The following is a 27,821-nucleotide window of genomic DNA, read 5'->3' as shown; positions in this document are numbered from 1 at the left end:
GCCACCAGGGAAGCCCTGGTTGGGTTTTTTTAATTTTAAATCAACTGCCTGATAAACTTGCTGAGACACCCACTTCAAAGACAACTACGTCACATAAACACGTTGCCAGTCGCACGACGAGGTAAAGAGTCAGCCCACCCCCACGTGATGCTGCCGCAGCTGGGCTGGAGACCCACTGCGGGAACCTCGTTCGTGATTAGCAGCACTGCTTTGTGGCGTAAGCAGAGGAACGGCTCCTGCCTCATAAAGCCCACAGTCTAGCCTAGTAAACAGGTGAATCCAGTGGAGCATAATTAGTTTCTAGCAGAGGGGAATACAAGGCTTGTGAGACCTCGGAGGAGGAAGCATCTAACTCTGGTTGAGGCAAAGGAGGCCTGAGGCAAGTTGGAGGTGCCGCAGAACGCCAAGTTGTTTACTGAGGCCACTTAGCCTGCTGGTCGCCCGTCCTTGATTTCTTTCGATCACACACATTGAGCAGGGCCCCCGGTAGCGGTCCATCTATTCTGCCCCAGCGCTTCCAGGCCCTCCTAACCAACTCCATCACTCTGCGGGCCAGGACCCAGCTGCCCGTCCCGCCCTGCCACCATCACGGTAACTGCATCCTCCTGGCAGCTGCTCGTAGCAGTGTCTCCTACTGCCCAGGCTGGCCCAAAGAGGGCACCGGGGGGTGAACTTCTCAGCCAGCCTGGTGCCCCTCCCTCCAGCACATTCCTTCCTACTCTGGTGCGCCTTCCGGGCCCTCCCGTGGAAGCCAGCCACTGGGCATCCTGCTTTCCACAGCACGGCCACCCTACCACGCCCGCTTCTCTCAGCCTTAAATCCCTTCTTCCACCGTCTGACCTGGTCATTCTGGCATGTGGCCCTCATTTAGTGGGGTCCAGGGCTGGTTTCTGGCTTCTAGGAGCCATCCAGGCAGCAAGTGGGCAACCATCCCTGGGGGACCCGGCTAGGGTGTTAAATCCTGTGTCCTGGGAGAGGGCTCCCAAATCAGTAATCTCTCCCTTACCTGATTTTATGTTCTGACCCCACTGGATCCAGGGCTCACCTGGCCTTGCTGGCGAGGTCCTGCAGCGCCCTTGGGACACGGTTTCTTTCCTCTCTTATCCGGCCCAGCACACCTCCAGGAGTGGAGGTGGGGCCTGTGCGGAGGAGCCTGCGGTCCTGCAGGGCCCTGACCCTGGCCTGGCAGACCCGCCTAGCTTGACCGTTTACGCTGCTCTACGACTACATCCTGGGCCCTATGCTCAGCTTTCTCACCAGGGAGCCGCGGAGGTTGGGCAGCTCTGCCTGTGCTCCCAGGGAGGCTCTCTGGCCTTCACACCTAGCTTTTAATGGGCTATGAATCACTCTCAGCTTTTCCTTTCCTTTTTCTGAAGCCTGAATTGTGCTTAGCAACAGCTACGCCGTTTCACCAGCCTTACAGTTTCTCCCTCCCCCCCCCGTATTTCACCAACTCCTGACATATGGGAAAACCCACTAGTGAATTCTCTCCCACCAGACGACCATCCCAGTTTGTCAGGGGTGGAAGTCTGAACAATTTCATCGTTACCTTGTGCCGCGGGCGGTGCCGCCCCTACCAAGGGGGAAGGTGTCCTCACGGCCACAGCCAGCAGAGAGCGGTCCAACTCCAGAATCCCGTCCTAGCGCCTGCTTTCTGGAGTCCACCCACTCCTGGTACCAAGAGTCACAATTCGAGCTTCCGGGGAGCAGACTCTGAGATGAAGGTCAGCACCAGGAAGTGAATCAGGGAGTGCTTCCAGGATCAACACCTAGGAAGGGAAGGGATGGGCCTTTAAAAGCCAGCTGACCAATCAGGGATGTGGGCCGCCCAGAAAGGCAGCATGACCTTGGTCAGGAAGATTCTCTGCAGCTGAGGAAATTGCCAGAGAGGGCTGACAGCTGAGGGCTGTCTGTGGGCAACACTCCCTGCAGCTGGGGTGTGGGTCAGCGCTGGAGGGGGTCTGGGCAGCTCATCACCGTGTCCGCTAGCTGTGGGTACAGATGTCGGCTGATAAGTGACTGGTGAACGATGTGACACTCTCCAGATGTGAACGATGAACATCCTCTTCTGATCGGTCCAGACATTTCAGTTAAATAGGAAGCTAGGTGATCTGTGGACAGAGAAGGTTGGCCATATGCCCTAATTGTGCCTAAGGAAGAATAGGAACACTGGATGGGCCAAGGGAAGTAAGTCAGAAAGAGAAAGACAAATGCCATATGCTATCACTTATATGTGGAATCTAAAATATGACACAAATGAACCTATGTATGAAACAGAAACAGAATCACAGACATAGAGAACAGACTGGTGGTTGCCAAGGGGGAGGGGTTGGGGGAGGGATGGAGTGAGAGTTTAGGGTTAGCAGGTTCAAACTATTATATATAGGATGGATAAACAACAAGGTCCTACTGTAGAGCACAGGGAACTATATTCAATATCCTGTGATAAACCATAATGGAAAACAATATGAAAAAGAATATATATATATGTATAACGGAATCACTTTGCTGTACAGCAGAAATTAACACAATATTGTAAATCAACTATACTTCAATTTAAAAAATTTAAAATAAACAAATAAATAGTAAAAAAAAAAAAAAGAATACTGTATGGGGCAGCCTCAGCAGGGCCCATTAAGCACACCCTGCCTTACAGAGGGTCTGTTTGCAAACGGAGACAGACTCCCAATTAATCATGGAATTTTTTAACTATACTTTTCAGTGTAACGCCTAATTGGAAACCACTTGGGTATGCAAATCTACTTTTTCAACTGCAATATTTTATGAAATTTAAATACAGATCAAGTATTCCTGATGAAAATTTAGCATCCTAATTGAGATGTGCTGTAAGTGCCTGTTACACACTGGACTTCAAAGACCTAGTATGAGAAAAAGAATGTAAAATATACCATTAATAATTTTAAAACATGTTGAAATGATAATAATTGGATATACTGAGTTAAATAAAATATATACGTAAAATTAATTCACCTATTTCTTTTAATTTTTTTTTTAGAAAGTCTATGAGATCATCTAAAATCACCCATTGGGCTCACATTACATTTCTAAGTCAGAAGCCAGGCACAGACTTGCAGTTTTCATATGGGCCACGAGGTGGCGATCTTATCCCGGGATTGCGGTTTTCAGACTCCAGGGGGAGGGTTGGCAAAATGGTTGGCAGAGGTGAAGGCAGGTCTTGCTAGTGAGTGAAAAAGTAACTTAACCAGGCTTGTGTTCGCTACTGCATTTTTATACGCATCACATCCCACATTCATTTGCATGTAAATGGTTTTGATGTAGATATAAAATGCTTGTACTTTCCTCTCCAAGTTTGAGGGGTTACCCCACCCCAAACCTCCAGTGTTCCTTAAAACACTGGGCTTTAAATAATATTTTAAACACTTTACTTTGTGACTCCACTCCTCTGCCCAACGCTTCTCTCTCATTTTTCTTTTCTCCCTTTCACATGTTCATTCTCCAAATCAGGTTCCGCTATCTGGGGGCTTTCTTCCGTGTCCTTAGTAATTAAATGGTATGTGTAACCTTAATTTCAACATATTATGACCCACTATCAGAACACCTAAAATTCCACCAGGAAGGGAAAGATATTAGGAAGAATACTGAAAGGGAAATGCAGCAGGGAGGCCAATGCCATTCCTTCCCAGATGCCCGGTGAGTGTGGACTACCAGCTGCCTTCCCAAAGACTAGCCTTGTAGAAACTCCAGAGGGAAAGAAACATCAAGATATGGGACCTGGGAGAGGATGATGTGAACCGGGGTTGTGCGTGACCGACACGTAGTGCCGTGACTGATGGCGGAGGCTATAGGTCTGACTGTGGGAGGATAAAATGGGAAATGAACTGTTGTAATTCTGTCTGCTGCTCCCCTAAACCCAGTGCTTTGGGGGCAATAGATGCCTGCTCCAGGCCCATCTATGACAGAGAGTACAGGAATCGTCGGGATAAATGGGTCTTACAGAAATGTGCAGTGAAGAACCAAGGAGGATAGAAAGACCATCTCCACAGTCCCACCCTGCCTTCCCAATGCCCATCTCCGGGGACTGCACAGCCTGGCCGAGACTCCTGCCTTCCAGAAAGCTCCATGGGCCAAGCTGCCTCCAGCAATTAGTCCCTGGGCTCTACCCCAGGATGGAGTCCTGAGCAGGGAGGATGAGATACAAAGACTCAGCTTCCTGAGAGGGGGGTTGCTGGGGTACTGGCAGCCTGGAAAGGGAGCAGTAACACCTCCCCTTAGTGGGTGACAGGGACCACTGCAGCCCCACGTCGCCCAGGCCACACAGAGAGACATGTGCAGACAGATGCTTTTATTGGGGACTCTCAGGGTTGGGATGGCAGGAGCCCTGGGCTCAGTTGGCGGCCAGGATCTGCTGTACCCAGGGGATGAGTGCAGTAACACGGGCGTACACAGCAGGTGTTGATGTGGAACAAGTGCCGCTGCCCCAGGACACAATGCCCACCAGGGTCCAGGCTCCATCCTTCTGGCAGACCAGGGGGCCACCAGAGTCACCCTGCAGGAGGAGATAGGACTTGTATTCAAGCCTGAAAGGGAGTACCAGGGCCCTGGTGTGCCCTGACCTGGCAAGTCCAGGGGTGCAGACAAAGCACAAGTGGGGGCCCAGTGGTTGTGCACAGGAGACTCAGATCTGCTCAGATGGCAGCCCCAGCCCTGCCACCTACTCCTGGAGGGCCTGGGGCAGGTGGCTTATCCTCTCAGCCTCCCCATCAGCTGTAAAACAGGCTGAAGCGTCCAGCTCGTGGGGTTGGTGTGAGATTAAATACGCCTGGGAAGCCCCACACCACACCTGGCCAGAGCCGGCCCTCACCAGGGGCATCTGGTCCAGCCCTTCACTGGGGCACTGGGCAGAGCATGAAGTTAGGTCATGGCAGAGAGGAGTGGGCCTCCTGGCCTGGCCAGGGGAGGCACGGGCAGTGAGGGCGGGCAGGGTGGCGGAGCCAGGCCGTACCATGCAGGAGGAGACGCCGCTGGCGCCCGCACAGATCATCACGTCGGTGATCTTCCTGCCCCAGTACTTCTTGCAGTCGGTGTTGGACAGGATGGGCAGGGTCGCCTGCTGCAGCTTGTCGGGGATCTTGTGGGCTGGAAGGACAGAGGGCGTGGGGTCAGGGCCCCTCATGCCACCATCCCGCCCCTGGGGAGAAGAGACCAGGGGCCGCCTGAGCCCCGCCCTCCCCCTGCAAGGTCCCAGTCTTCCTCCATCGCGATGATCGTGGACACCGAGCTTCGAACCTTCCCTGACACCTTCAGGGAGTCTGGGACGCAGCTCCTCTGCGATTCCACACCAGGCAGCGGGGACTGTGCTTCCAGCAGCTGCTGCAACAGGTCCTGCCTCGGAGCCCCGTGCGCCCTGGGCCCTGGCGGCCACTGTGTGTGGGTGGAGGGGCCGTCCTTCCCCCCAGGGAAGGGGATGCACGTTCTTCTGACCGGGGGACACTGGAAGGGACCCCCGAGGGAGCACCTCCCTCCTGCTGCCCTTTCCCGGCTGCTTCTGTCCTGTTACGGGACCAGCCGGGGGCCGTGGCCGGGGCAGAAGAACTCAGGACACCGAGGAAGAACCTGCGGATGGAGCAGCGCTGGGGGGGCGGTGGGGGGCCGGTGGGGGGCACCTGGGCGCTCAGGCCCGAACCCGACCAGGACACTGGACTCCGGGCCCAGACTTCAGGGGCGCTGGACGCACCGCCCTCCTCAGTCTGGAGGGAAATCCGGGCTGTCCCTCTCCTTGCAGGTGAGAGGGGGCGAGACTTGCTGGTACTTAGGTGTTTCTTCAGAAACTGTTTACGTATATATTATTAACCCTCATTTTTATTCATGTTTGGTAGGGTTTTCATTAAGAGGGTTTTAAATAAAGAAATGGAAAGATTGATGACTGTATAGGAATTTAGACTAAAACATTTTTAAAAGAGCCACATGTGTCCCGCCTGGAGACTCCTGCGGCTCAGGCCGCCCCTACCCCGGACACGCCTCGTGGATGGAAAGGCCACGGCCCGCTCACCGTTGTGCTTGGTCTTGCCCCAGCCCGTGGTGGCGCACAGCGTCCCGGGGGGGAAGTCGTCGTTGGCGCTGGGCAGGCACACAGCGGACACGGTCTCGGAGAAGCGCGCGGGCGTGGCCAGCTTCAGCAGGGTGATGTCGTTACGAACGGTGAACATGTTGAACTTGGGGTTCTTGAAAACCTGCGGGTGGGGCCCAGAAAGACGAGGTAAGGCCCTGGGTTAAGTCGGGGATCTCCAGGTTTCAAGGAGACCAGCTCCTTTCCTGGCAATCCATTCAGCGGAAACAGACCCATCGGAGCCCGGAATGAGAATCCTGAGACCGGCCTCATCTGCGCTTGGCTCCTGTCTCTCAAGCGGCCGAAGGGTCTTCGTCCCCCTGCCCCTGCCTGCAGCCCCGCGGCTGATCCCGGGGCGGCCCAGCAGGGCCTGGGCGTACCTTGGCAATCTTCAGGACCTGGATGTTCTCGGCGTCTGAGCCCTGGTCAAACTCCCCGGCCACCACCAGGTCAGAGGTTCTGGGGGAATCACATGGGGGTTGAGGACTGAGAACGTGCCCTACTCCCCTCCCCCACCCCAGACTGGAGCCCGAAGCAGAACCCTGAGCCCGGGCCCTCACTTGACCCCGCAGTGGGCAGCGGTGACCACCCAGTCCTCGCTGATGAGGGAGCCCCCGCAGAAGTGGAAGCCGGTGCTGTCCTAGAGGAAGATCAGAGGGTTAGCCCTGCCCGGACACCAGCAAAACCAATCTGGGCAGCAGCCCCCGGCTGGGCTGATATCCCAGTGCATCCCCCTACTCGTGTGCAGAATTCCCCCCTCACCTGCAGGGACACCTGCCAGGGCCAGGAGCCGGGGACAGCCTCCTCCCCGTTGACGATCCTGGACAGGCCACTCAGCACAGGGTCGATGGCAGGGACCCCGCAGCCTGAGGAGGGCGAGGGGACGAGGAAGAAGGTTTGAGACCCGGAGCCAGTCTGCAGAAATCCTGGTTTGTAGCTCAGCTGCCCAGGCTGACTCAGGACCCTCTGCCACACTCCCCCCTCCTCCAAAAAACTTCTCCTGGTGCCTTCCACCTGTGGACTCAAGGATCCCCACATACAGCCTGCTGACCCCAGTGTCCCATCCAGGGATGCAGAGGAACAGGGCTGCTCCCACCCAGGGCCACCCTGCCTGAAAGAGCAGAAAACAGGCTGAGTAATCGGACTACCCTTGCCTGGACTCCCAGGCCCCACCCTTCCTTGCTGTGAAGCCTCAGACCAGTCACTGAATCCCCGATGCTCATTTTCCTCAGTAAACTGGGGAGCAAACAATCTCACCTCACAAGTCAAAGCTCACCCATTAGACTGGTGGGGCCTGGAATTCAAATCTGATAACCCCAGCCCCTGGGGGACCCAGAATTCCGACAGCTGATGGGGTATGTTTTACACTGAATTCACTAGTCCCAGAGATTTCAGGAACTCTTCATTGTATAAAGTTTTAGTTAATTATTTAATACAACGGGACTTTGATTCCATGCCGTAAAAGGACACGTTGAGGAAACTGAAAACAAAGGACCTGAATTGTCACAAAGGACCTGAATTGTCACAAAACAATGAGAAAAGTCACGTGTACTTAATGTGTTCCTGACGCATTTGCTGTGTCAGGACCAGGTGAGTTCTCGGCACCTGCATACAGGTTTTACAATTTGGCGACAGTAAAGAAAGTTGGGCAGGTACAGCCCTTACGACCAGCCAGGCCACCCGGGGGTCATGCAGGCCTTGCCGCATGCCCGGACCGGCATCCCGCCCCTGGGGACAGGGGGATGCACCAGCCACTCACTGAAGGTTGTTATCACCAAAACATGTCATCAACATAATCCACTTTTTTGTAATAGCAAGATTAGAATATCAGCTGTGATGTATTCACACAGCTGAGTGTTTTACAGCGATTAAAGTGAACGAGCTGGGTCTTCATACGAACTGGGATAAATCTAAAACCACCCGGGTGGGAAAAGGCATGTTATAAACCTGATGTAGCGGATAACACAGTTCATGTAAGTTTTTACAAATGTTATACTGTGTTGATGGACTTATGAATGTGTAGTAAATTTGTAAAATCCCACACAGAAGTGATACACAGTGAGCTCAGAATAGGGATCACCTTCCGAGGAGGAGAGGGGACTCTAGCTGAATCTGTTTTATGTTTTAAAAAGAAATACCTGAAGCAAACCTGGAAAAAGATAACATTCGCTAAATCCCAATGGAAGGTACATGGATGTCATATTATTTTTTGTATTTTTCACTATTTCATCTTTTTTTAATAGAAAATGAAACACTTAGCAAGTGCCCAGAAGAGTAAATAAAAACCCCAGGTGGAGGCCGTGGGAGGGCTCTTGCTACCACACCCTTCTCTGCCCACAACTTGGGCCACTTCTGGGGCCTCAGATCTCGGTGCGGCCCAGACTGGCCTTTTCCACCCTTCCAGTGCAGGGTGTGAGGGCTCAGAAAGCTCCAGAAGGACCCCTCTCCTCCCTGCAGGCTCGATTGCCTATCAGGGTGTGAGGCCCAAGGGAGCAGGGAAGGGGGCTCAGATCTCCCTCTTGGCCAGGCCCCCAGGTTGCTCCGGACAGAGCCCCTCCAGCCTCTGATGGGGCCTGGCTGCGGTGCCATTAGGGGCTCAGGGAACTACTCCTCAGCCCCCTCCCAGACCTGGCTGGCGCCCCTAGCCCCAGCACTCACCGAAGGTGGCCCCCAGGAGGGCGAAGCAGGAGAGGAGCCAGAGAAAAGCCATGCTGCTACCGTCAGGGAGATATGGGGCACCTGCCCCAGCGGCTCCTTTTATATCCCCTGGGACCCCACAGGCCCAGCCCAGCCAGAGAGGCCTGAGAGCCACCCTCCTGTTATCCAGGAACCTTGGGCGATAAGCGGGACGGGGGTGGGGGGGACGAGCCCCCTTCGAAGCCTGTACTGGCTCTCAGCTGGGGACATCCAGCCCCTGGAAAAAGGGCAGCTGCCCTGGCACAATGTCACCCAGGAAACTTGGCAACGCCTGGCATCCCCAGGACACTGCGGGCAAGGCCAGTGTCCAGGCTGGGAGCTCAGGCCCTGCATAGCCCAGCTCTGCAACCAGAACGCAGGGCCGGGGGCTCTGCCACGCCCAGTGCACCAGGGAGGATTCCCAGCTCCTCAGTACAGGCAACCCCACCGTGGGGTCCAAAGAATCCCAGCTGGTCATCACTGGGGGGCCTCGCGTTCCCATCGAAGAGGGTTTTCAATGTGAGATTCAGGATGGGACTTCCCTGGTGGCCCAGTGGTTAGGACTCCGTGCTTCCACTGCAGGGGGTACGGGTTCGATCCCTGGTCGGGGAGCTAAGATCCCACACGCTGTGATCCTACATGCCTCGCGGCGCGGCAAATAAATAAATAATGTTTTTTGAAGTGTAGTATCATACAGAGACGCCGTGTCATCCAGAGGATCACCTTGAAACCAGCCCAGCCAAGCAGCTTCAGAGCCTGCATGAGGACACATGTAGGCATGAAGGAATCGCCCCCATGGGTGGCTGTGGGCGGGTCACAGGCTGGCAAACATGCTGACTGGCTGTCCCTTATCTGCCGCTGAGCTCACCCGAATTCTCTTCTCCTGTCATCATTCTCAACTTAAGGAACTGGTCACCACATAACGCTTGAGTTTCATATAAAATGGGGCTTTGATTTCACACCATCAAATGACACATGGAGAAAACAGAAAAACGATTTTAATTGTCACAGAACAACGAGAAGAGGACAGATGTAGGTAATACACCAGTGATGCGTTTGCCGTAAGTGGAGGCCAGAAGACTTGTCAGCACCATGGGCACAAGTTCCTTCTCTCCCCTGGGACAGCGCCTGATCTGGACACTGGAGCACCCACGGGAACAGAGCACAGGGCACCCCTGCCCTCATGGGTCCAAGACCCCAGTGAGAGACACAGACAGGAAACAAACAAGAAAAGAACAGATGAGTCTGAGAAACCTGGAGAGGGTCTGGAAAGCTGCTGCCCTGGACAATCCAGCCTGGGCCTCACTGCTGAGCCAGTTTGAGAAGGAAAATGTGCTGACTGGGTGAACTGCACCTGCTTCCAAGGCCTCCGGGGCTCTGCGGCCACAGGGCCATGGTCATCTAGGGAGAAGTGGGTCAGAGCAAACAGGACAATGTCACAGGTCTTGATTTGGACTTGATTAGTTTTGAAGTTTTGTCTCTGAGTTGTAACTTTAGTTTTGTTTTGGAGCTGTAAATTTAATTTTGTTTTAGAGTCGTGTGTTCTCTGCAGGGGGATGTTCAAACTATTTAACCACTGTTGAGCAGAAGCTCTGACCAGGGAGAACAGTGGCTTCGGCAGGGACTGGCCCGCGGAGGCCCCGAACCCTGTTCTCTGGGGGAGGGCGGAGACAGCCAAATTTCAGGGGGCAAACAGACTGGGGCCAGCAGCTGCTTGGTAACCGGGTCTGAAGCTTTGTGATATTTTAACAGACTGGGTTCAGGCCAGGGATGTCAGCCCTGGCTTTGAGCATAAGGAATCCATATTGAATTCCAGGCCAAGGTAATTTATGTAAATATTAACATTTGCTGTTTCGTTTTGTTTTTCCTTCACTCATTCCAAGCAGGTAGAAAAGACATTTGTATTTTCCTCGCCTCGAGGACTTTTCCAGAGCAGGAAACGGAAGCAGCCTGAGGCCACTGGCTCTTGAGGTCTGTTGGGAAAGTAAACTCCTGGCGGAGCAGAGTGCAGGAGGGATATGGCCTTGGAGGGTGTGTCACAGGGGAGGGAGCGCTTCCCGGCCCACAGAGATTTGTGCACATTGGCTGGTGTGTTTCTTACTTCCCGGCCCACAGAGATTTGTGCACATTGGCTGGTGTGTTTCTTACTTTGAAGGATCCCTTTCTGCTCCACCCATCCCCTCGTTCAAACCAGACCACGAGGTGAGTACTCCCTGGGAGCAGGGTGACTGTCCCGTCACAAGGAGGGACAGCCTTTGCCACTCACCTAGAGCCATCTCCCCCTTCTTGTCCCCGTGGAGGGCTCCCGGGGAGCGTCACGCCACCCCAGCTCTGGGGGCGGCGGGGGGAGAGCTCTGATGAACGTAATCCCGTGGAGGCAAAGAGGTGAGGAGAAGCCCAGCCCTTCTCCTCCTGCACTTTGGCTGAGTCCTGAGGGGAGGCGGGGCTGGCCGCCATCTTGAGACCAGAGAAGAAAGACCCTGACCAGAACCACACCATCGCCCAGTGCTGAGCGAAAGGCTACAACTGCACACCTCCAGATCCCTGCTGTGTGAGAAAAGCAAACCACTGTTGTTTCGCCACTGTTAGCCACCTGCTCTATTACTAACAGCATCTGAAGTGATACAGAATAGCTGTAAGAATGGCTGTGGATGTCTTCCGTTTTCCCCTTCAGATCCACTCTCCATCCTTCTCCACCTTGCTGGCCTACAGCAAGACTGGCCCTCAGGGACGAGACTGCAGAACAGCTTCCAGGCTCTCAGGCTTCCTGTTGGGGTCAGAGCCGGAGACGGGGGAGGAGAGAGAAGTCGGGTATTTATTCTCTGGGTTCCCTCCCTGGGAGGCTGCTGTGGGCTGGCTGTCTTCCTCTGCAGAGGCCACGGACAGCTCGGCTCCTTTCAGGTGGCTCTGTCTGCTCAGCCACCCTTGCTGGGTTCCACAACTACTCCCGCTGTGTCCCTTCAGCTCTAGGTGTGTCCCCATTGTTGCTAGAACCCTGTACACCTCACCATCCTTTGTTGGTTCCCTAAACCCTGCCCACACCTTTGTAAAAATTCCCTTTATTCAAACTTTCCTCAAATAACCCAGTTTGAACGTGCCACCTTTTCTCAGGCACGACCATGACTGATACAGTAACCGTGGCCCCAGGACCACTGAACATGGGATTCTGGGATTGGTTAGCTCACACACTGGAGTGGTCCATGGACAACTTTGCCGGGGAAGATGAGACCTGGTGGCCCATGGCACGCAGTGGCATCACAATTACTCAAATTAACATGGGAGGCGGCAGAGGCTGAAGTGCAGGTGGAAACAGGCCCTGGCGGTCATGTGGCTGGGGCACTAAGTTCCTACAGCATCAGTGGTGATTATAAATATTGAGGAGTCATACAGATGGCCAATGAGCACATAAAAAAGTGATCAAAAATCACCAGTCTTTAGGGAAATGCAAATCAAAACCACAGCGCGGTATCAATTCACACTCATTAGGATGGTTAATATAAACAACAAAAAAGAAAAAAAACAAATTAATAAGAATTGGAGAGAATGTGGAGATATTGGAACCCTTGTGCACTGTTGATGAGAATGTAAAATGGTGCAGCCACTGTGGAAAACAATATGGTAATTCCTCAAAAAATTCAAAATAGGGCTTCCCTGGTGGCACAGTGGTTGAGAGTCCGCCTGCCGATGCAGGGGACACGGGTTCGTGCCCCGGTCCGGGAAGATCCCACATGCCGCGGAGCGGCTGGGCCCGTGAGCCATGGCCGCTGAGCCTGCGCGTCCGGAGCCTGTGCTCCGCAACGGGAGAGGCCACAACAGTGAGAGGCCCGCGTACCGCAAAAAAAAAAAAAAAAAAATTAAAAATAGATTTACCATATGATCCCACAATTCCACTACTGGGTATATACTCAAAAGAATTAAAAGCAGGGTCTCAAAATGATATTTGTACCCCCATGTTCATAGCAACACTATTTACAGTAGCTAAAACATGGAAGCAACCCAAGTGTCGATTGACTGATGAATGAATAAACAAAATGTGGTGTATATATATATATATATATATACACATATATATATATATACACACACACACACACACACAATGGAATATTATTCAGACCCAAAAAGGAAGAAAATTCTGACATATGCTACATCATGGATGAACCTGGAGGACATTATGCCAAGTGAAATAAGCTAATCACAAAAAATCAAATACTGTATGATCCCACTTACATCAGGTACTTAGAACAGCCAAATTCAATGCTAGTTGCCTGGGGCTGGAGGGAGACATTTCTCCAAAGAAGACATCCAGATGGCCAATAGGCATATGAAAAGATGCACAACATCGGGCTTCCCTGGTGGCGCAGCGGTTGAGAGTCCGCCTGCCGATGCAGGGGACACGGGTTCGTCCCCTGGTCCAGGAAGATCCCACATGCCGCAGAGCGGCTGGGCCCGTGAGCCATGGCCGCTGAGCCTGCGCGTCCGGAGCCTGTGCTCCTCAACGGGAGAGGCCGCAACGGGAGAGGCCGCAACAGCGAGAGGCCCGAGTGTACCGCAAAAATAAAGATGCACAACATCGATAATTATTAGAGAAATGCAAATCAAAACTACAATGAGGTACCACCTCACACTGGTCAGAATGGCCATTATTAAAAAGTCTACAAATAACAAATGCTGGAGAGGGTGTAGAGAAAAGGGAACCCTCCTATGCTGTTGGTGAGAATGTAAATTGGTGTAGCCACTATGGAGAACAGTATGGAGGTTCCTCAGAAAACTAAAAATAGAATTTCCATATGATCCAGCAATCCAACTCCTGGTCATATATCCGGACAAAACTATAATTCAAAACGATATATGCACCTCTATGTTTATAGCAGCACTATTCACGATAGCCAAGACATGGAAACAACCTAAATGTCCACTGACAGATGAATGGATAAAGAAGATGTGGTACATATATACGATGGAATATTGCTCAGCCATAAAAAAGAACAAAATAATTCCATTTGCAGTAACATGGATGCAGCTAGAGATTATCATACTAAGTGAAATAAGTCAGAAAGAGAAAGACAAATAACTACCATATGCTATCACTTATACGTAGAATCTAAAATATGCCACAAATGAACCTATCTACAAAAGAGAAGCAGACTCACAGACATAGAGAACAGACTTGTGGTTGCCAAGGGGGAGGGGGAGGGGATGGGGGAGGGATGGAGTGGGAGTTTGGGGTTAGTAAATGCAAACTATTACATATAGAATGGATAAACAACAAGGTCCTACTGTATAACACAGGGAACTATATTCAATATCCTGGGATAAACCATAATGGAAAGAATATAAAAAAAGAATGTATAGGGATTTCCCTGGTGGCACAGTGGTTAAGAATCCGCCTGCCAGTGCAGGGGACATGGGTTTGAGCCCATGTGCAACTTAGTTGAGCAACTAAGCCCGTGCGCCACAACTACTGAGCCTGCGCTCTAGAGCCCACGAGCCACAGCTACTGAGCCCGCATGCCACAACTACTGAAGCCCGCATGCCTAGAGCCCGTGCTCCGCAACAAGAGAAGCCACCACAATGAGAAGCCCGTGCACTGCAACGAAGAGCAGCCACAGCTCGCCACAACTAGAGAAAGCCCGTGTGCAGCAACAAAGACTCAACGCAGCCATAAATTAATTAATTCATTAATTTTAAAAAAAGAATGTACATATGTGTATAACTGAGTCGCTTTGCTGTACAGCAAAATTAACACAACATTGTAAATCAAGTCTACTTCACTTAAAAAATTAAATAAATATTACAAAAAGATATTTGTACACCCATATTTATAGCAGTATTATTTACAGTAGCTAAAAAGAGGAAGCAACCCAAGTATCCATTGACCAATGAATGAATAAACCAAATGTGGTATATATAAACAATATATACATAAACAATGCGGTATTATTCAGACCCAAAAAGAAAGAAAATTCTGACATATGTTACATCGTGGATGAACCTGGAGGACATTATGCCAAGTGAAATAAGCTAATCACAAAAAGACAAATACCGTATGGTTCCACTTATACCAGGTACTGAGGATAGTCAATTCAATGCTGGTTGCCTGGGGCTGGGGGTAGGAGAGTTATAGATTAACGGATAAAGAGTTTCAGTTTTGCAAGATGAGAAGAGTTCTGGGCGGAGGGGCAATATAGGGGTAGAGGATTAAGAGGTACAAACTATTATGTATAAAATAAGTTCCATGGGGGATTTCCCTGCTGGTCCAGTGGTTAAGACTCCTCGCTCCCACTGCAGGGGGCACAGGTTCAATCCTTGGTCAGGGGAACTAAGACCCTCCCCCCATGCCGTGGCAGGGAGGTCGGGGGGAAGAAAAAACAAAAAAGCTACAAGGACACATTGTACAACATGAGAAATACAACCAATATTTTACAATAACTATAAATGGAGTATAACCTTTAAAAATTGTGACTCACTATATTGTACACCTGTGACATACAATATTGTACATCAACTGCACTTCAATTAAAAAAGAGTTCTGGAGATGGATGGCGGTGATGGCTGCACAACAATATGAATGCACTTAGTACATTCCGAGCTGTCCACTTAAAATGACTAAGATGGTAAATTTTATATTATATGTATTTTAGCACAATTTTGAAAATTGAAAAAAAAACAGTGAGGTAACCCTTCACACCTATAATTTTTTAAATGGAAAATAAGTTTTGGCAAGGTTGTGGAGAAATTGGAATCCTCATACATTACTGGTGGGAATGGAAAAGTGATGCTACAAGTGATGCTGCCTGACTGCCAGGCTATAGCAAGCTCCGAATGAACAGCCTCTACTCGTTCTCATTTGGGTGGTCTTCACTGATTTCCACAAAAGCCAAGCTCCTGTTGGCGGCCTCCCCCTTGCGTATCGCCCTCCCCAAGGGCCAGGTAACCACTCTTGCGTTTCCAGGCCCACTGACCCTAGCCCTATGCTGACCTGCACCTCCTTATGGTTTCCCTAAACCCTGGCCACACCTTTAGAAACAGTCTCTTTGTTAGACTCTCCAGTGAGACTCCTGGCAGAATAAAGGATCGAAATTCAAATTGCATTCTCTAATAGAAAAATAAAGAAACCTACATTTCTTGCCTGCCTATGTTTAGGGCTGAGAATCACTTCATTACAAGGAGCAAAAAGGGAGTGGGGGGCTTCCCTGGTGGCGCAGTGGTTGAGAGTCCGCCTGCCGATACAGGGGACATGGGTTCGTGCCCCGGTCCGGGAAGATCCCACATGCCACGGAGCGTCTGCGCCCGTGAGCCATGGCCGCTGAGCCTGCGCGTCCGGAGCCTGTGCTCCGCAACGGGAGAGGCCACAACAGTGAGAGGCCCGCGTACCGCAAAAAAAAAAAAAAAGGGAGTGGGGTGGGGGAGGGGTAACAGCCCAAATGTCCTAGCCGGAGAATGGGTGCACAAAGTGTGGTGTGCTTATGAAGTGAAACACCACTCAGCAATAAGAAGGAACACACTGGGGATACACGCAGGAACACAAGTGAATCGCAAAACCATCTGGTGGAGTGAAAGAATCCAGACACAAAGACAGCATACTGTATGGTGGGGGTGATGATACTTTATATCGTGGTTGTGGCGTTTGTTACACTACGGTATGTATATGTCAAAATTTATCCGTCTCTTCACTTAAGATCTGTGCATTTCACCATGTGTAAATTATACTTTCAATATATCTTATTTTTAGTAAAACAGAGGGTTGGGATTTGACCCCCTCAGTGGCACGACTTCAAGAGGAGTAGCTCCTTCATCTAAGAAAACTGACTTCTGAGTTCCTGCCTCGAAGAAGATGGCACAGTCTCAGAGATGCGGGTCCTGGAGGGACGCATGCGCACTGCCCCGCCGCCCAGTCAGGACCTGGAACCCTGACACAACACCACTCCCAAGGCCAAATCCCAGGAGGTGGCTGGGCAGGGATTGGATTAGGGCCCCCTACTCCAAGCAAAGCTCTTTCCCCAAACCCAGGCTGCCTGGGAGAGAGCCGACCCCATGAGGGTCCCCGTGCATTGGGTCATCTCCTGAGTGACTTTCTTTGATTTACACCTGTTCGTGGGCTGATTTCAGCACTGCCCATTAAACACACTAGACGCCACATACCTGCAACGAGGTAACAGGTGCAGAGTGAAGGTTTTCTGACGTGGCAGACAACCCGCGAACAAGGCTGTACCTTCTCCCTGGGAGTTTGCATGAGCAGAGATGGCTGGGCTCCAGGCGTCTAGAGATGAGGCAGGGTTCCAAACCCGAGGATGGGAGAGAAAAGTATCAGCGACAAAGTGAACCCAGGAAAATGCTCTTTACTGTAAACTTGATTGGCTAAATAACTTCTGGGTCCAGGGATCTATCGACTCATCCATGGCCTCTGATTGCTGCCGGCTTTGCCGCTGGTCAGCCATAGCTAAGGCTGAACTGCTGCCTACAAGGAGGTGCTCACGGCCGAGGCCGGGGCCGGAAGGGCGGTGGACCTTCTAAAGGGAGCGAACAGAGCGGGCAAAGGCCCAGAGGCAGGAAGTTCAGGGCCCGGCGTTTTGGAGAATGGGGGGCACCTAACACTCTGAGCTTAAGCGTTCTTCCTCGGGGTCGGGCGTTCTGCGGAGTGCGCAGTCTCTCTGGTCGAAACGCCAGGCGAGGGGGCGGGGCGGGTGGAGGTCCGCGCGCCCGGCCGCAGTCAGCTTTGGCCCCGCCCCCAGCAGGAGTCGAGCACCTGCGGGGGCCGCCTTCCCCGCCCCCACCCGCAGCTGCGCGAGTTCCCAGGTCTCTGGCAACCATGAGCAGGGGCCGCTGGGAGGGCAGGACTCGGGCCAGCTGTCGGCTCCCAAGACCACAGCCACGGGTGGGTTCGAGCCGCCGCGTGCCCTCCCTCACCGGCCGCGCCCCTCCCCCACTCAGGCCCGGCGGCTGCCGCCTCACATCTTGGCAGACACTCGGGACAGCCCTGTACCTTCACCAGGGCCCTTCTCTGTCGGACCCTTGGCCTCTCCGCCCTGCCTCGTGTCCTCTCGGCTCTTGGTGCCACCCAGGCTCCCTCCACCAGGCCTTTGCCCTCCCTGTTCCCTCCCCCTGGACACCGTCTCCACCCAGATAGCTTGGCAAACTCTTGGGTAGCAACTTAATGTCCCCTTCGGAGTGAGGCCCTCCTGCCTCGGTATTAATAATAATAATAACAATGATAATGATAACTCCTTAGCTGGTAGTAATGTATATTTTACTTTTTTTTTTTTTTTTTGCGGTACGCGGGCCTCTCACTGTTGTGGCCTCTCCCGTTCCGGAGCACAGGCTCCGGACGCGCAGGCTCAGCGGCCATGGCTCACGGGCCCAGCCGCTCCGCGGCATGTGGGATCTTCCCGGACCGGGGCACAAACCGGTGTCCCCTGCATCGGCAGGCGGACTCTCAACCACTGCGCCACCAGGGAAGCCTCCTACTTTTTTTTTTTTTTTTTAACTCTTTTCCATCAACTCCCCACCCCTTTCCCACCTAAGCTTGTAAGTCAGGAATTTGTGTTTCTTTCGTTTGTTCTGTTCCAGCAGGGGCCTGGTAAGCGCTGGTTGATGGGATGGATGGAATTGCACAAGTGGTGGGTTTCACACAGATGGTGCCACACTCTGCATCCTGTTTCGTGCCCTGCTTTCCCACCTAATGCACTGTGGCCATCCCTCCCTGTTATTGGCAGTCTTCTAGAAAGCACAAAGGGACCCCACAGGCAAGTCAAGAAGAAGTACTAGGTCTGACCAGCGTGGACTGTGTTAGGCCTGGTCCCAGCACACTCAGTATGGACTGTGCCCTTTCATAAAGCGGGACCCTTGCTCTAAGGATCCCCATTTTACATATTTAGAAATGGGATCAGAGAGGGTAACTTGCCCAAGGCCCCACAGCTGTTTTGTGCTGAAACCTGTGACCCACCACACAACAATCATCAATGCAATGGAAATTAAAAATAGCCATAAGTGGGCTTCCCTGGTGGCGCAGTGGTTGAGAGTCCGCCTGCCGATGCAGGGGACATGGGTTCGTGCCCCGGTCCGGGAGGATCCCACATGCCGCGGAGCAGCTGGGCCCATGAGCCATGGCCGCTGGGCCTGCGTGTCTGGAGCCTGTGCTCCGCAACGGGAGAGGCCACAGCAGTGAGAGGCCCACATACCGCAAAAAAAAAAAAATAGCCGTAAGATATCGTTTTACCTATGTGTTTTGGGGTACTTGCCCTGTGCCTGGTAGCCTCACCTTCAAACTTCCCCCTCCCCAGTTTCCCAGTTGCTGGGAAAGGGCCCTGCTGCCCACCCAAAACAGGCCTCCTTGCCCCCTGCTTTCCCGCCTGGTGTAGCCTCCAGAAGCTCTTGCTGGGATGATAGCAGAGGCCCCCTGGCTGGCCCTGGGCCCAGTCCTGCACCTGAATGCCATGTACTCAATTCCAAGGGCAGGATGCCTGGGTGGAGGGGCCTGACTCCGCGTGAACGGGCAGTGGGCGGCTTGCCCTCTGAACCAGCCCACGTGACTGCCCCTGATATTGAACTGAGCCACTGAGCCTTCTTGGCCATCCTAAGACTAGGGGAGCATCCTCAGCCCACTGGTCACCTGTGCCCTCATCATGCTTTGGTCCCTGCCCCTCCCCCTACTTGACCACACTGCCCATGGGGTTTTGAACAACTGCAGACCAACTAAATTACTTGTCCAAGGTCCTCCAGACCATGAGAGACTTGGCTGGGGCTCAAATCCAGCCCAGGCCTGGCTGCTGCCCGCAGGGCCCCTCTAGAGGTAGGGCCTGGAGGAGGAAACCTGAATGTCCCCTTCCCCTTAGCTGTGGGTGGAGGGCCGCCTTGTTTGGCCCCAACTTTGCCCTAGATCCTGGCCCCAGCTGCTGCCATCCCAGGCCCTGATGCCAGCCCTGCTCTGGCATATCCTGCCCACTGGGACACATGCCCAGGAAAGGGATTATCACCTCAAGGTCTTCAGATAACAGCCTGGTGCACAGGGATATAATGGGGAGCCCTCCAGGCAGGCGTCCTACACCTCCCTGACTGCGGCACCATGACCTTCCTCTGGCTTCTCTCCTGCTGCGCCCTCCTGGGCACAGCCTTTGGTGAGCACCAGGGCAGGCAGAGGCCGGGAAGGCTGCCTACCCTTCCACCAACTGCTGGAAGGGGTGCTGGCCCCACCAACCCCAAGGCCAGCAAGGAGCAGCGGGGTCCCTGCTCCCAGTTCAGTTGTGTGTGGTGGTGTGAGCCCGAGCGAGTCTTTCTCCCTCTCTGAGCCTCACCAGCTCCATCTCTACAATGAGGATGCTGGGAGGACTGGACCAGACCAGCCAGTGTGAGGCCCCCGGGGTGGAGGTGGACCTTCCTGGGGCCTCGCATCGTGTGCAGGGAGGGGCAGCAATTCCAGAGGGACAGAAAGCTCTGTGAAGAGTTGGTGGCTCCCAAGCAGGCTCAGATGATGAGCAAGTGTGGCTTGGCCCCCATCAGCCCTTTCATGCCCTTGAACCAGCCCTTTTAAACTTTTCCACTTTTGTTCACTGTGTGCCAGGAACTGAGCAAGTTCCTGCTTTGCCTGCTTTGTCTACTAAGACAAAGCATCTTTCATCCTTATTATACCAACTCTGTGAGGTTAGCCAACTGTAAGATCCCCATTTTGCTGGTGGGAAAACTGAGACTCAGAGTGGTTGCGGTAGGCAGTGATAGGGCCTCCCAGCCCAGGCTTTGGCCCTGCCACCACCTCAAGCTCAGCCTGTTGGGCTTGTCTGGGCTGGAGCACATGTCAGCCTGAATTGTCCCCGGAGTATTCCTGGGGTGGTGAGTCCTGGGTGGGACCTTGGCCTCCACCCCTCACTCCATACTTCCACCCTCAGGCTGTGGGGTTCCTGCCATCGACCCTGTGCTGAGTGGCCTCTCCAGGATCGTCAACGGGGAGGAGGCTGTCCCCGGCTCCTGGCCCTGGCAGGTGTCCCTGCAGGTGAGGGGGCAATTCTGCACACGAGTAGGGGGATGCACTGGGGTATTAGCCCAGCTGGGCGCTGCTGCCCAGATTGGTTTTGCTGGTGTCTGGGCGGGGCTGACCCTCCCCATCTTCCTCCAGGACAGCACCGGCTTCCACTTCTGCGGGGGCTCCCTCATCAGCGAGGACTGGGTGGTCACCGCCGCCCACTGCAGTGTCAGGTGAGAGCCCGGGGTCCCCAAGAAACCCCTTGGGGTGGTTTCCTCCAGCACTGAGGACTTGCCCTTTAACGCCTTCATTTCCCAGTTTCTTATTTGGAAATGTGTAGCAAACCCAGGTCCTTCCAGTGACCTAGGGGTCCCTGGGAAAACACATGGCGGGCTGTAGGCCCAGTTGAGATTCTGAGCTTCCATCTCTGATCGACACCACAGCCGTGTGTGCAGACGCACAAAGACACGCATGCGCATTACGCCTGCACACGCGTGCACTCACACACACAAGCACCCTGCATCCCAAATGCCCCCCTCATGGCAGGAACCACTCCTTTCTCTGGCCCTCTCCAGAACATCCCATCTGGTCGTGGCCGGGGAGTTTGACCAGGGCTCAGACGCCGAGGACATCCAGGTGTTGAAGATTGCCAAGGTATGGCAGCCCCCAGGGTCCAGGTGTGACCCCAGGCAGGGTGGACCCTCGGGAGTGTGCAGCCCAGGCTAACCCCCAGGGCCCCAGCTCCTCCCAGTCACCCCAATAACCCATCATGATGGGGCAAAGCAGAAAGCAGGGTATGCAAGGCTCCATGAGGGTAAGGTCTGCACCTTGGTCCTGGGCCTCGGGCTCCTGGGGCCGTGGAAGGAGCTGCCGAGTTGAACAGGCCATTGTCCACGGAGGAGCACTGAGGCCGTGAGGGGTAGCCTGGCGCCAGGTTCTGCCCCGGTCGGCTTCTTCCCAGACCCCAAAGGCAGCTGTCTGGCCCTGCCCCACAGGTTTTCAAGAACCGCAGGTACAACCCGTTCACCAACAGCAACGACATCACCCTGCTGAAGCTGGCCACGCCTGCGCGCTTCTCCAAGACCGTGTCCGCCGTGTGCCTGCCCAGCGCTAATGATGACTTCCCCGCCGGGACGCTGTGCGCCACGACTGGCTGGGGCCTGACCAAACACACCAGTGAGTGATGAGAGACCACTGGCTGGCCAGGTGGGAGGTAGGGGCAGCAGTCACTAACCACCCACCCTGCCCTTCCAGATGCCAACACCCCCGACAGGCTGCAGCAGGCGACTCTGCCCCTCCTGTCCAACACCGACTGCAAGAAATACTGGGGCAGCAAGATCACCAAGAGCATGGTCTGCGCCGGCGCCAGCGGCGTGTCCTCCTGCATGGTATGGCCTCCTAGGCTCCCTTCCCTCCCAGCGTGGGGTGGGTTCAGGCCAAAGCCCAGGCCAAGGGCTTGGGCAAAGAGAGAAGAAATGGAAGTAGCAGGCAGACCTCTTTCTAGGGCCTGCCACTCTCTCCCTGGGCATTCCTGCCTGAGTAGTTGGGAAGACAGGGCTCCTGGAGGGTCATCAGTGACCTCAGCAGAGAGGTACCAGAGCAAGGGGCTCTGGTCTCAGAGCTGCCATATTGCAAGATTCCACTAATATCAAAGTCTGAGTAATGGCACCTCCTGGAATTGTGCAGTGCACAGCCTGGGCAGCAGAGCATGGTGGCCCAAAAGGGCTCCAGAAGGGGTCTGGCAGCCCTTCCTCCCTCACAGTAGCCCCACAGCCAGCACCACCCATGCTTTCCTCCTATCAGTGAAACCTGCTCTATTGAGCCTCTGTTATAGGACCCTACCCCTGGGGGTAGCCCAGACTTCCAGGGGCACAAACCACAGGAGCTGCTGAAGTTTCTTTCATAATCCTTCTCATATGCATGTTCTGAGCTTCTACTGGCTATCAGGCCTGGGACTGGGCTCTGGGAACAACGTTCAGTGGCCTCTGGACCAGGCCACCTGGGCTGCCAGACCCAAGCCCCCTCCTCCCTGTCCTGCAGGGCGACTCTGGTGGCCCCCTGGTCTGCCAGAAGGATGGAGCTTGGACCCTGGTGGGCATCGTGTCCTGGGGCAGCGGCACCTGCTCCACCGCCAGCCCCGGCGTGTATGCCCGCGTCACTGAACTCATCCCCTGGGTGCAGCACATCCTGGCAGCCAACTGACGACCAGGCTTCACCCTGGCCTCCCTGCTGACCTTGCTTCCACAAAGCCTCAATAAACCAGTGGAAGACGTGCTGATGGTGTCTGTGACCTGTTTTGGGGCTTCTGGGAGTCCACTCTGCTCCTGAATTTGGACCTTCACTGAGCCAGGTGTCCGGGGGTGTCCAGGAGGGCCCCTCCTTAGTCCACCTCCCAAGAGTGGCCAGGAAGGGCACAGGCAGATAAAGGGGGACCGTGACCCCCACCTCTCACCTCATGCTCCCACCTCCAACTTCGGGGTCCTCACCATCTGCCCCCGGCTCTGTGTGCCCGGGGCCTGCCCACACACCTGTGATTCCAGGAAACATTCCCAGGAGTGGCCCCCAAGGGCTCAGGCCCGCGCTGAGCCAGGTGCTTCTCAGCCCAAGGTCTCATGATAAGGAGGGGATGGCGAGACAGGCTAAGATTGGAGGCTTGAGGGAATATATTGGGCGGTCCCTCGGGCAGGCCCCATCTCACCTGCTGAGTCGCGCGCCATGGCCCTTCTCTGGGTTGTCCTTGGCTTCTTCCTCTTTGGCAGCAGCTTCGGTAAGCGCGAGGCTCAGGCAGGCCCGACAGCCCCAGGCCGAGCCTTGCCCACCCCGACCCCCCACCCAGAGGCAGGGAACAGGAGGGCCCTAGTCCTCATACCTCTAACACCCCTGCCACCTGCCCCTGCAGCTGCCCCCTGAGCCTCCTTGGGCTGCTCTGCCCAGTCCCCCACTCCTCCACTGGGCGCTCCTGGAGCCCCCTCCACTGCCTGGAGGTCCCGTGGGCCCTGCCTAATTTGGTCTCCTCCATTCACTCAGAAGCTGGGGTGGTCTGGGCTCCTCCACCCTCCAAACGTGCCACCAAGCTGTGTGAATGCTGCCTCGAGAACGTCTCCCAGGTCCATCCATCTTGCCCTGCACCTCCACCCTCGGGATCTGGACAGCCTCCTGCGTGTGTGCCCCCCCAACTGGGGTAACAACCTCACCCAAACCTGCTCCCCCTGCAGACTCAGAGGCCATGAGAACCCCCAGGACTCAAGCAGGACATCCCAGCCCCCAGGACAGAATCCTGGGCTCAGAGTGGCATGGACACTCCCCTCAGGGCACAGAGCAGGCTGGGGAGCCTGGGCCCCGACTCCAGATACCCTCAGCCTCGGGGACCGTCCACAAGGGCACCTTCTAAGGGCAGCTGTCAGCTGGACTCGTGGGGGGCTGAACTCCTTGCAGCGGACAAAACTCTGAGTGCCAGGGTGCCACAGAGGCCTGGAAGTGCTGAGTCTTCCCCTGACCCCCTTGGGGCACCACCCACTGACCAGCCGCACTGTCCTTGTCCCTCAGGCTGCGGGGTCCCCACCATCGACCCTGTGCTGAGCGGCCTGTCCAGGATCGTCAACGGGGAGGACGCTGTCCCCGGCTCCTGGCCCTGGCAGGTGTCCCTGCAGGTGAGGGGGAGTCTGGGGAGGGGCAGGTTAGACAGGGAGGGCTCAGGCAGGAGAGGCAAGGCTGACTCTCCCTCCCCCCGTCTCCACAGACTAGCTCCGGCTTCCACTTCTGCGGGGGCTCCCTCATCAGTGCGGACTGGGTGGTCACCGCCGCCCACTGCGGGGTCAGGTGAGGCCTGGGCTGGGGCAGAAGGGGCCCCCACCTCACCTGCCTGAAGAGACCACCCTCGCCCCTAACCCCAACCGGGCGCTGCCAGCGAGTGGGAAACAGTCTGGCAGAAGCTGCTCTGTCCCCAGGCTGCAGGCAGAGCCAGTCAGCAGAAAACCCCAGCCCTAGCGCCCCACCTCCCCAGACCCCAGCTTGGTCCGGGGCAGCTGGCCTGGGCCTCTGCCTTCACTGTACAGATGGGGAAACTGAGGCTCCAAGGTCACCACGCGATTCAGTGGCCCAGCCGGGGCTCACCCTGCCTGGCACGCTCTCCGGGCGCTCCTCTGAGGAGGTGGCCGTGAGCCTGAGCTCCGTCTGCCACCTCCTTTCTCTCCAGGAAGAGTCACCTCGTGGTGGCCGGGGTATCTGATCATGGCTCCGAGGAGGAGGCTGTTCAGGTGCTCAGGATCGCTGAGGTACGGCCGGCCGGGCGGGCAGCCAGGAGGGTGGGCCCCTGGGGCACAAAGGAAAAGGAGGGCAGGGGGGCAGTGGGCAGACGACCCCGGCCGGCAGCTCAGGCCTCACCCCACTGGCACCCCTCCAGTCTGAGCTCTCTTCTCTTTCCCACGTAATAAAGCTCCTTTACAAACACTGAAGGTTGTTTCTGATTATAAGCTTTGCTCATTGTAGAAAAACGCAAAATACGTCACATGCCATCTCCCCAGCACCCCAGAGATTTGGTCTGTTCAGCCTCATCTGGGTTCCCTTCTCAACACTCTGCCCCTTTAGCACCGCCGGCCCCTCCCAGTCTGCAGGTCTGTGTGTCCCTAAAATCTCCCAAGTCCTCCCTCTGTGGCCCACCGAGCCCCCACCCTTTCCACACAGGTCTTTGAACACCCACTGTGGGACCTGCGCACGGTCCAAAACGACATCGCCCTGCTGAAGCTGGCCACGCCCGTGAGCCTCTCCAGGACCGTGTCCGCCGTGTGCCTGCCCAGCGCCAACGCCAGCTTCCCTGCGGGCTCCCTGTGCACCACCACGGGCTGGGGCAAGACCCGGTACAACGGTGAGGACTTTTCAGGAGTGAGACTCATTCTGTATTTTGGTCTAAATTCCAAACACAATCATAAATTGCAAGTCAATAAATCTTCCATTTCTTTACTTAAAACCCTCTTAATGAAAACCCTACCAAACATGAATAAAAATGAGGGTTAATAATATATACGTAAACAGTTTCTGAAGAAACACCTAAGTACCAGCAAGTCTCGCCCCCTCTCACCTGCAAGGAGAGGGACAGCCCGGATTTCCCTCCAGACTGAGGAGGGCGGTGCGTCCAGCGCCCCTGAAGTCTGGGCCCGGAGTCCAGTGTCCTGGTCGGGTTCGGGCCTGAGCGCCCAGGTGCCCCCCACCGGCCCCCCACCGCCCCCCCAGCGCTGCTCCATCCACAGGTTCTTCCTCGGTGTCCTGAGTTCTTCTGCCCCGGCCACGGCCCCCGGCTGGTCCCGTAACAGGACAGAAGCAGCCGGGAAAGGGCAGCAGGAGGGAGGTGCTCCCTCGGGGGTCCCCTCCGGTGTCCCCGGTCAGAAGGACGTGCATCCCCTTCCCTGGGGGGGAAGGACGGCCCCTCCACCCACACACAGTGGCCGCCAGGGCCCAGGGTGCACGGGGCTCCGAGGCAGGACCTGTTGCAGCAGCTGCTGGAAGCACAGTCCCCGCTGCCTGGTGTGGAATCGCAGAGGAGCTGCGTCCCAGACTCCCTGAAGGTGTCAGGGAAGGTTCGAAGCTCGGTGTCCACGATCATCGCGATGGAGGAAGACTGAGACCTTGCAGGGGGAGGGCGGGGCTCAGGCGGCCCCTGGTCTCTTCTCCCCAGGGGCGGGCTGGTGGCATGAGGGGCCCTGACCCCACGCCCTCTGTCCTTCCAGCTCTCAAGACCCCCGACAAGCTGCAGCAGGCGACCCTGCCCATCGTGTCCAACGCTGACTGCAGGAAGTACTGGGGCAGCAAGATCACCGACGTGATGATCTGTGCGGGCGCCAGCGGCATCTCCTCCTGCATGGTACGGCCTGGCTCCGCCACCCTGCCCGCCCTCACTGCCCGTGCCTCCCCTGGCCAGGCCAGGAGGCCCACTCCTCTCTGCCATGACCTAACTTCATGCCCTGCCCAGTGCCCCAGTGAAGGGCTGGACCAGACGCCCCTGGTGAGGGCCGGCTCTGGCCAGGTGTGGTGTGGGGCTTCCCAGGAGTATTTAATCTCACACCAACCCCACGAGCTGGACGCTTCAGCCTGTTTTACAGCTGATGGGGAGGCTGAGAGGATAAGCCACCTGCCCCAGGCCCTCCAGGAGTAGGTGGCAGGGCTGGGGCTGCCATCTGAGCAGATCTGAGTCTCCTGTGCACAACCACTGGGCCCCCACTTGTGCTTTGTCTGCACCCCTGGACTTGCCAGGTCAGGGCACACCAGGGCCCTGGTACTCCCTTTCAGGCTTGAATACAAGTCCTATCTCCTCCTGCAGGGTGACTCTGGTGGCCCCCTGGTCTGCCAGAAGGATGGAGCCTGGACCCTGGTGGGCATCGTGTCCTGGGGCAGCGGCCGGTGTGGCCCGTTCTCTCCAGGCGTGTACACCCGGGTCACCAAGTTTATTCCCTGGGTTCTCGAAGTTCTGGAGGCCAACTGAGCCTCTGCCCCGCCCCAGCCCCCATGTGTGTAAAACCCAAATAAAACTGCTCGCATCTTCACTTCTGTGCCTTCGCCGGGGCGGGAGGATGGCTGCCTTCACTGAGGTCCCCTCTGGAGCTCAGAGCGGAGAGAGCTGGCAGATACCCAGCCCTATCCCCTTCTTCACAGAGATGGGGGAAATGAGACCCAAGTTCACACACAGAATGGTGAGAGCTCGGAGCAGGACCGCTGGTCCCCAGAGCCCTCACCTTACTTGGGCTGCCAGACATACCCCCGACTGCCGGAAAGGGGACCACTGACCCAGAGTGAGGGCCCCTCCTGTCCCCCACCTCCCAACTGGGAGTCCAAGTCCTTGTGTAATTCAAATGGACACTTGTGGAGAAGTTCCACAAGCTGAAATTAAGAGCTTCCTTCTACGAGCTACGTTCTAGATAAGGCCTGTGAAAGCAAGTTTCTCTGCGTGGAACAGTGTCTCTCCCAGCGGTGCCCCCAGCGGGGCGCCCTCTGCCTCGGGACACAGGGGCCCGAGCAGGGCTCACTGGCTCCTGGAGCTGCTCCCACCCGCACATCACCCTGCATCTGCCTTCGCCTCGACCGCCTGCCCAGGGACCATGCTGGATTTTC

At 55.3% G+C, this 27,821-nt stretch overlaps 3 protein-coding genes across 6 annotated transcripts; 2 read left to right on the top strand and 1 right to left on the bottom strand.

The window, feature by feature from the left end:
- Positions 1-200: 200 nt before the first annotated feature.
- Positions 201-17,376, bottom strand: LOC113627066 (chymotrypsinogen B2). Of its 4 annotated transcripts, none has more exons than XM_027119249.1 (7): positions 16,910-17,376; positions 6,851-6,954; positions 6,649-6,728; positions 6,469-6,547; positions 6,032-6,212; positions 4,985-5,118; positions 201-1,769 (listed from the first exon to the last, which is right to left on the bottom strand). In XM_027119249.1, the coding sequence occupies exons 1-7, from the start codon at positions 16,998-17,000 to the stop codon at positions 1,641-1,643; spliced, it is 798 nt and encodes a 265-aa protein (XP_026975050.1). In that variant the 5' UTR covers positions 17,001-17,376; the 3' UTR covers positions 201-1,640. The 4 variants fall into 4 exon arrangements, with proteins under 4 accessions (XP_026975050.1, XP_026975049.1, XP_026975051.1 ...); XM_027119248.1 differs by lacking the exon at positions 201-1,769 and adding an exon at positions 4,307-4,528; XM_027119250.1 differs by lacking the exons at positions 201-1,769; positions 16,910-17,376 and adding exons at positions 4,307-4,528; positions 8,747-8,798.
- Positions 17,059-27,205, top strand: LOC113627379 (chymotrypsinogen B-like). Its single transcript, XM_027119914.1, has 8 exons — positions 17,059-17,071; positions 17,375-17,563; positions 24,267-24,370; positions 24,460-24,539; positions 24,916-24,994; positions 25,404-25,584; positions 26,444-26,577; positions 27,034-27,205. The coding sequence occupies exons 1-8, from the start codon at positions 17,059-17,061 to the stop codon at positions 27,193-27,195; spliced, it is 942 nt and encodes a 313-aa protein (XP_026975715.1). The 3' UTR covers positions 27,196-27,205.
- On the top strand, positions 19,815-22,994 carry LOC113627067 (chymotrypsinogen 2). The gene is made up of 7 exons (XM_027119252.1): positions 19,815-19,881; positions 20,647-20,750; positions 20,874-20,953; positions 21,296-21,374; positions 21,716-21,896; positions 21,975-22,108; positions 22,761-22,994. The coding sequence occupies exons 1-7, from the start codon at positions 19,830-19,832 to the stop codon at positions 22,920-22,922; spliced, it is 792 nt and encodes a 263-aa protein (XP_026975053.1). The 5' UTR covers positions 19,815-19,829; the 3' UTR covers positions 22,923-22,994.
- Positions 27,206-27,821: the final 616 nt, after the last annotated feature.

This window comes from Aethalodelphis obliquidens, unplaced genomic scaffold (assembly GCF_003676395.1).
Source record: "Aethalodelphis obliquidens isolate GAN/ISIS:26980383/991018 unplaced genomic scaffold, ASM367639v1 scaffold20, whole genome shotgun sequence".
NCBI classification, from domain to species: domain Eukaryota; kingdom Metazoa; phylum Chordata; class Mammalia; order Artiodactyla; family Delphinidae; genus Aethalodelphis; species Aethalodelphis obliquidens.
This window is presented reverse-complemented; position numbering and strand designations above follow the sequence as displayed.

Coding starts and splice junctions, on each gene's coding strand:
- LOC113627066 (XM_027119247.1), bottom strand. CDS start 17,000: ATGCAAACTCCCAGGGAGAAGGTACAGCCTTGTTCGCGGGTTGTCTGC. Junction 6,955..16,909: donor CACCTGTTACCTCGTTGCAG/GTATGTGGCGTC, acceptor CGCCCTCCTCAG/GCTGCGGGGTCCCTGCCATC. Junction 5,119..6,031: donor GGGCAAGACCAAGCACAACG/GTGAGCGGGCCG, acceptor CTGTCCTTCCAG/CCCACAAGATCCCCGACAAG.
- LOC113627379 (XM_027119914.1), top strand. Junction 17,564..24,266: donor GCAGCTGCGCGAGTTCCCAG/GTCTCTGGCAAC, acceptor CTTGTCCCTCAG/GCTGCGGGGTCCCCACCATC. Junction 26,578..27,033: donor GCGGCATCTCCTCCTGCATG/GTACGGCCTGGC, acceptor CTCCTCCTGCAG/GGTGACTCTGGTGGCCCCCT.
- LOC113627067 (XM_027119252.1), top strand. CDS start 19,830: ATGACCTTCCTCTGGCTTCTCTCCTGCTGCGCCCTCCTGGGCACAGCC. Junction 20,954..21,295: donor GCCGCCCACTGCAGTGTCAG/GTGAGAGCCCGG, acceptor GGCCCTCTCCAG/AACATCCCATCTGGTCGTGG. Junction 22,109..22,760: donor GCGGCGTGTCCTCCTGCATG/GTATGGCCTCCT, acceptor CCTGTCCTGCAG/GGCGACTCTGGTGGCCCCCT.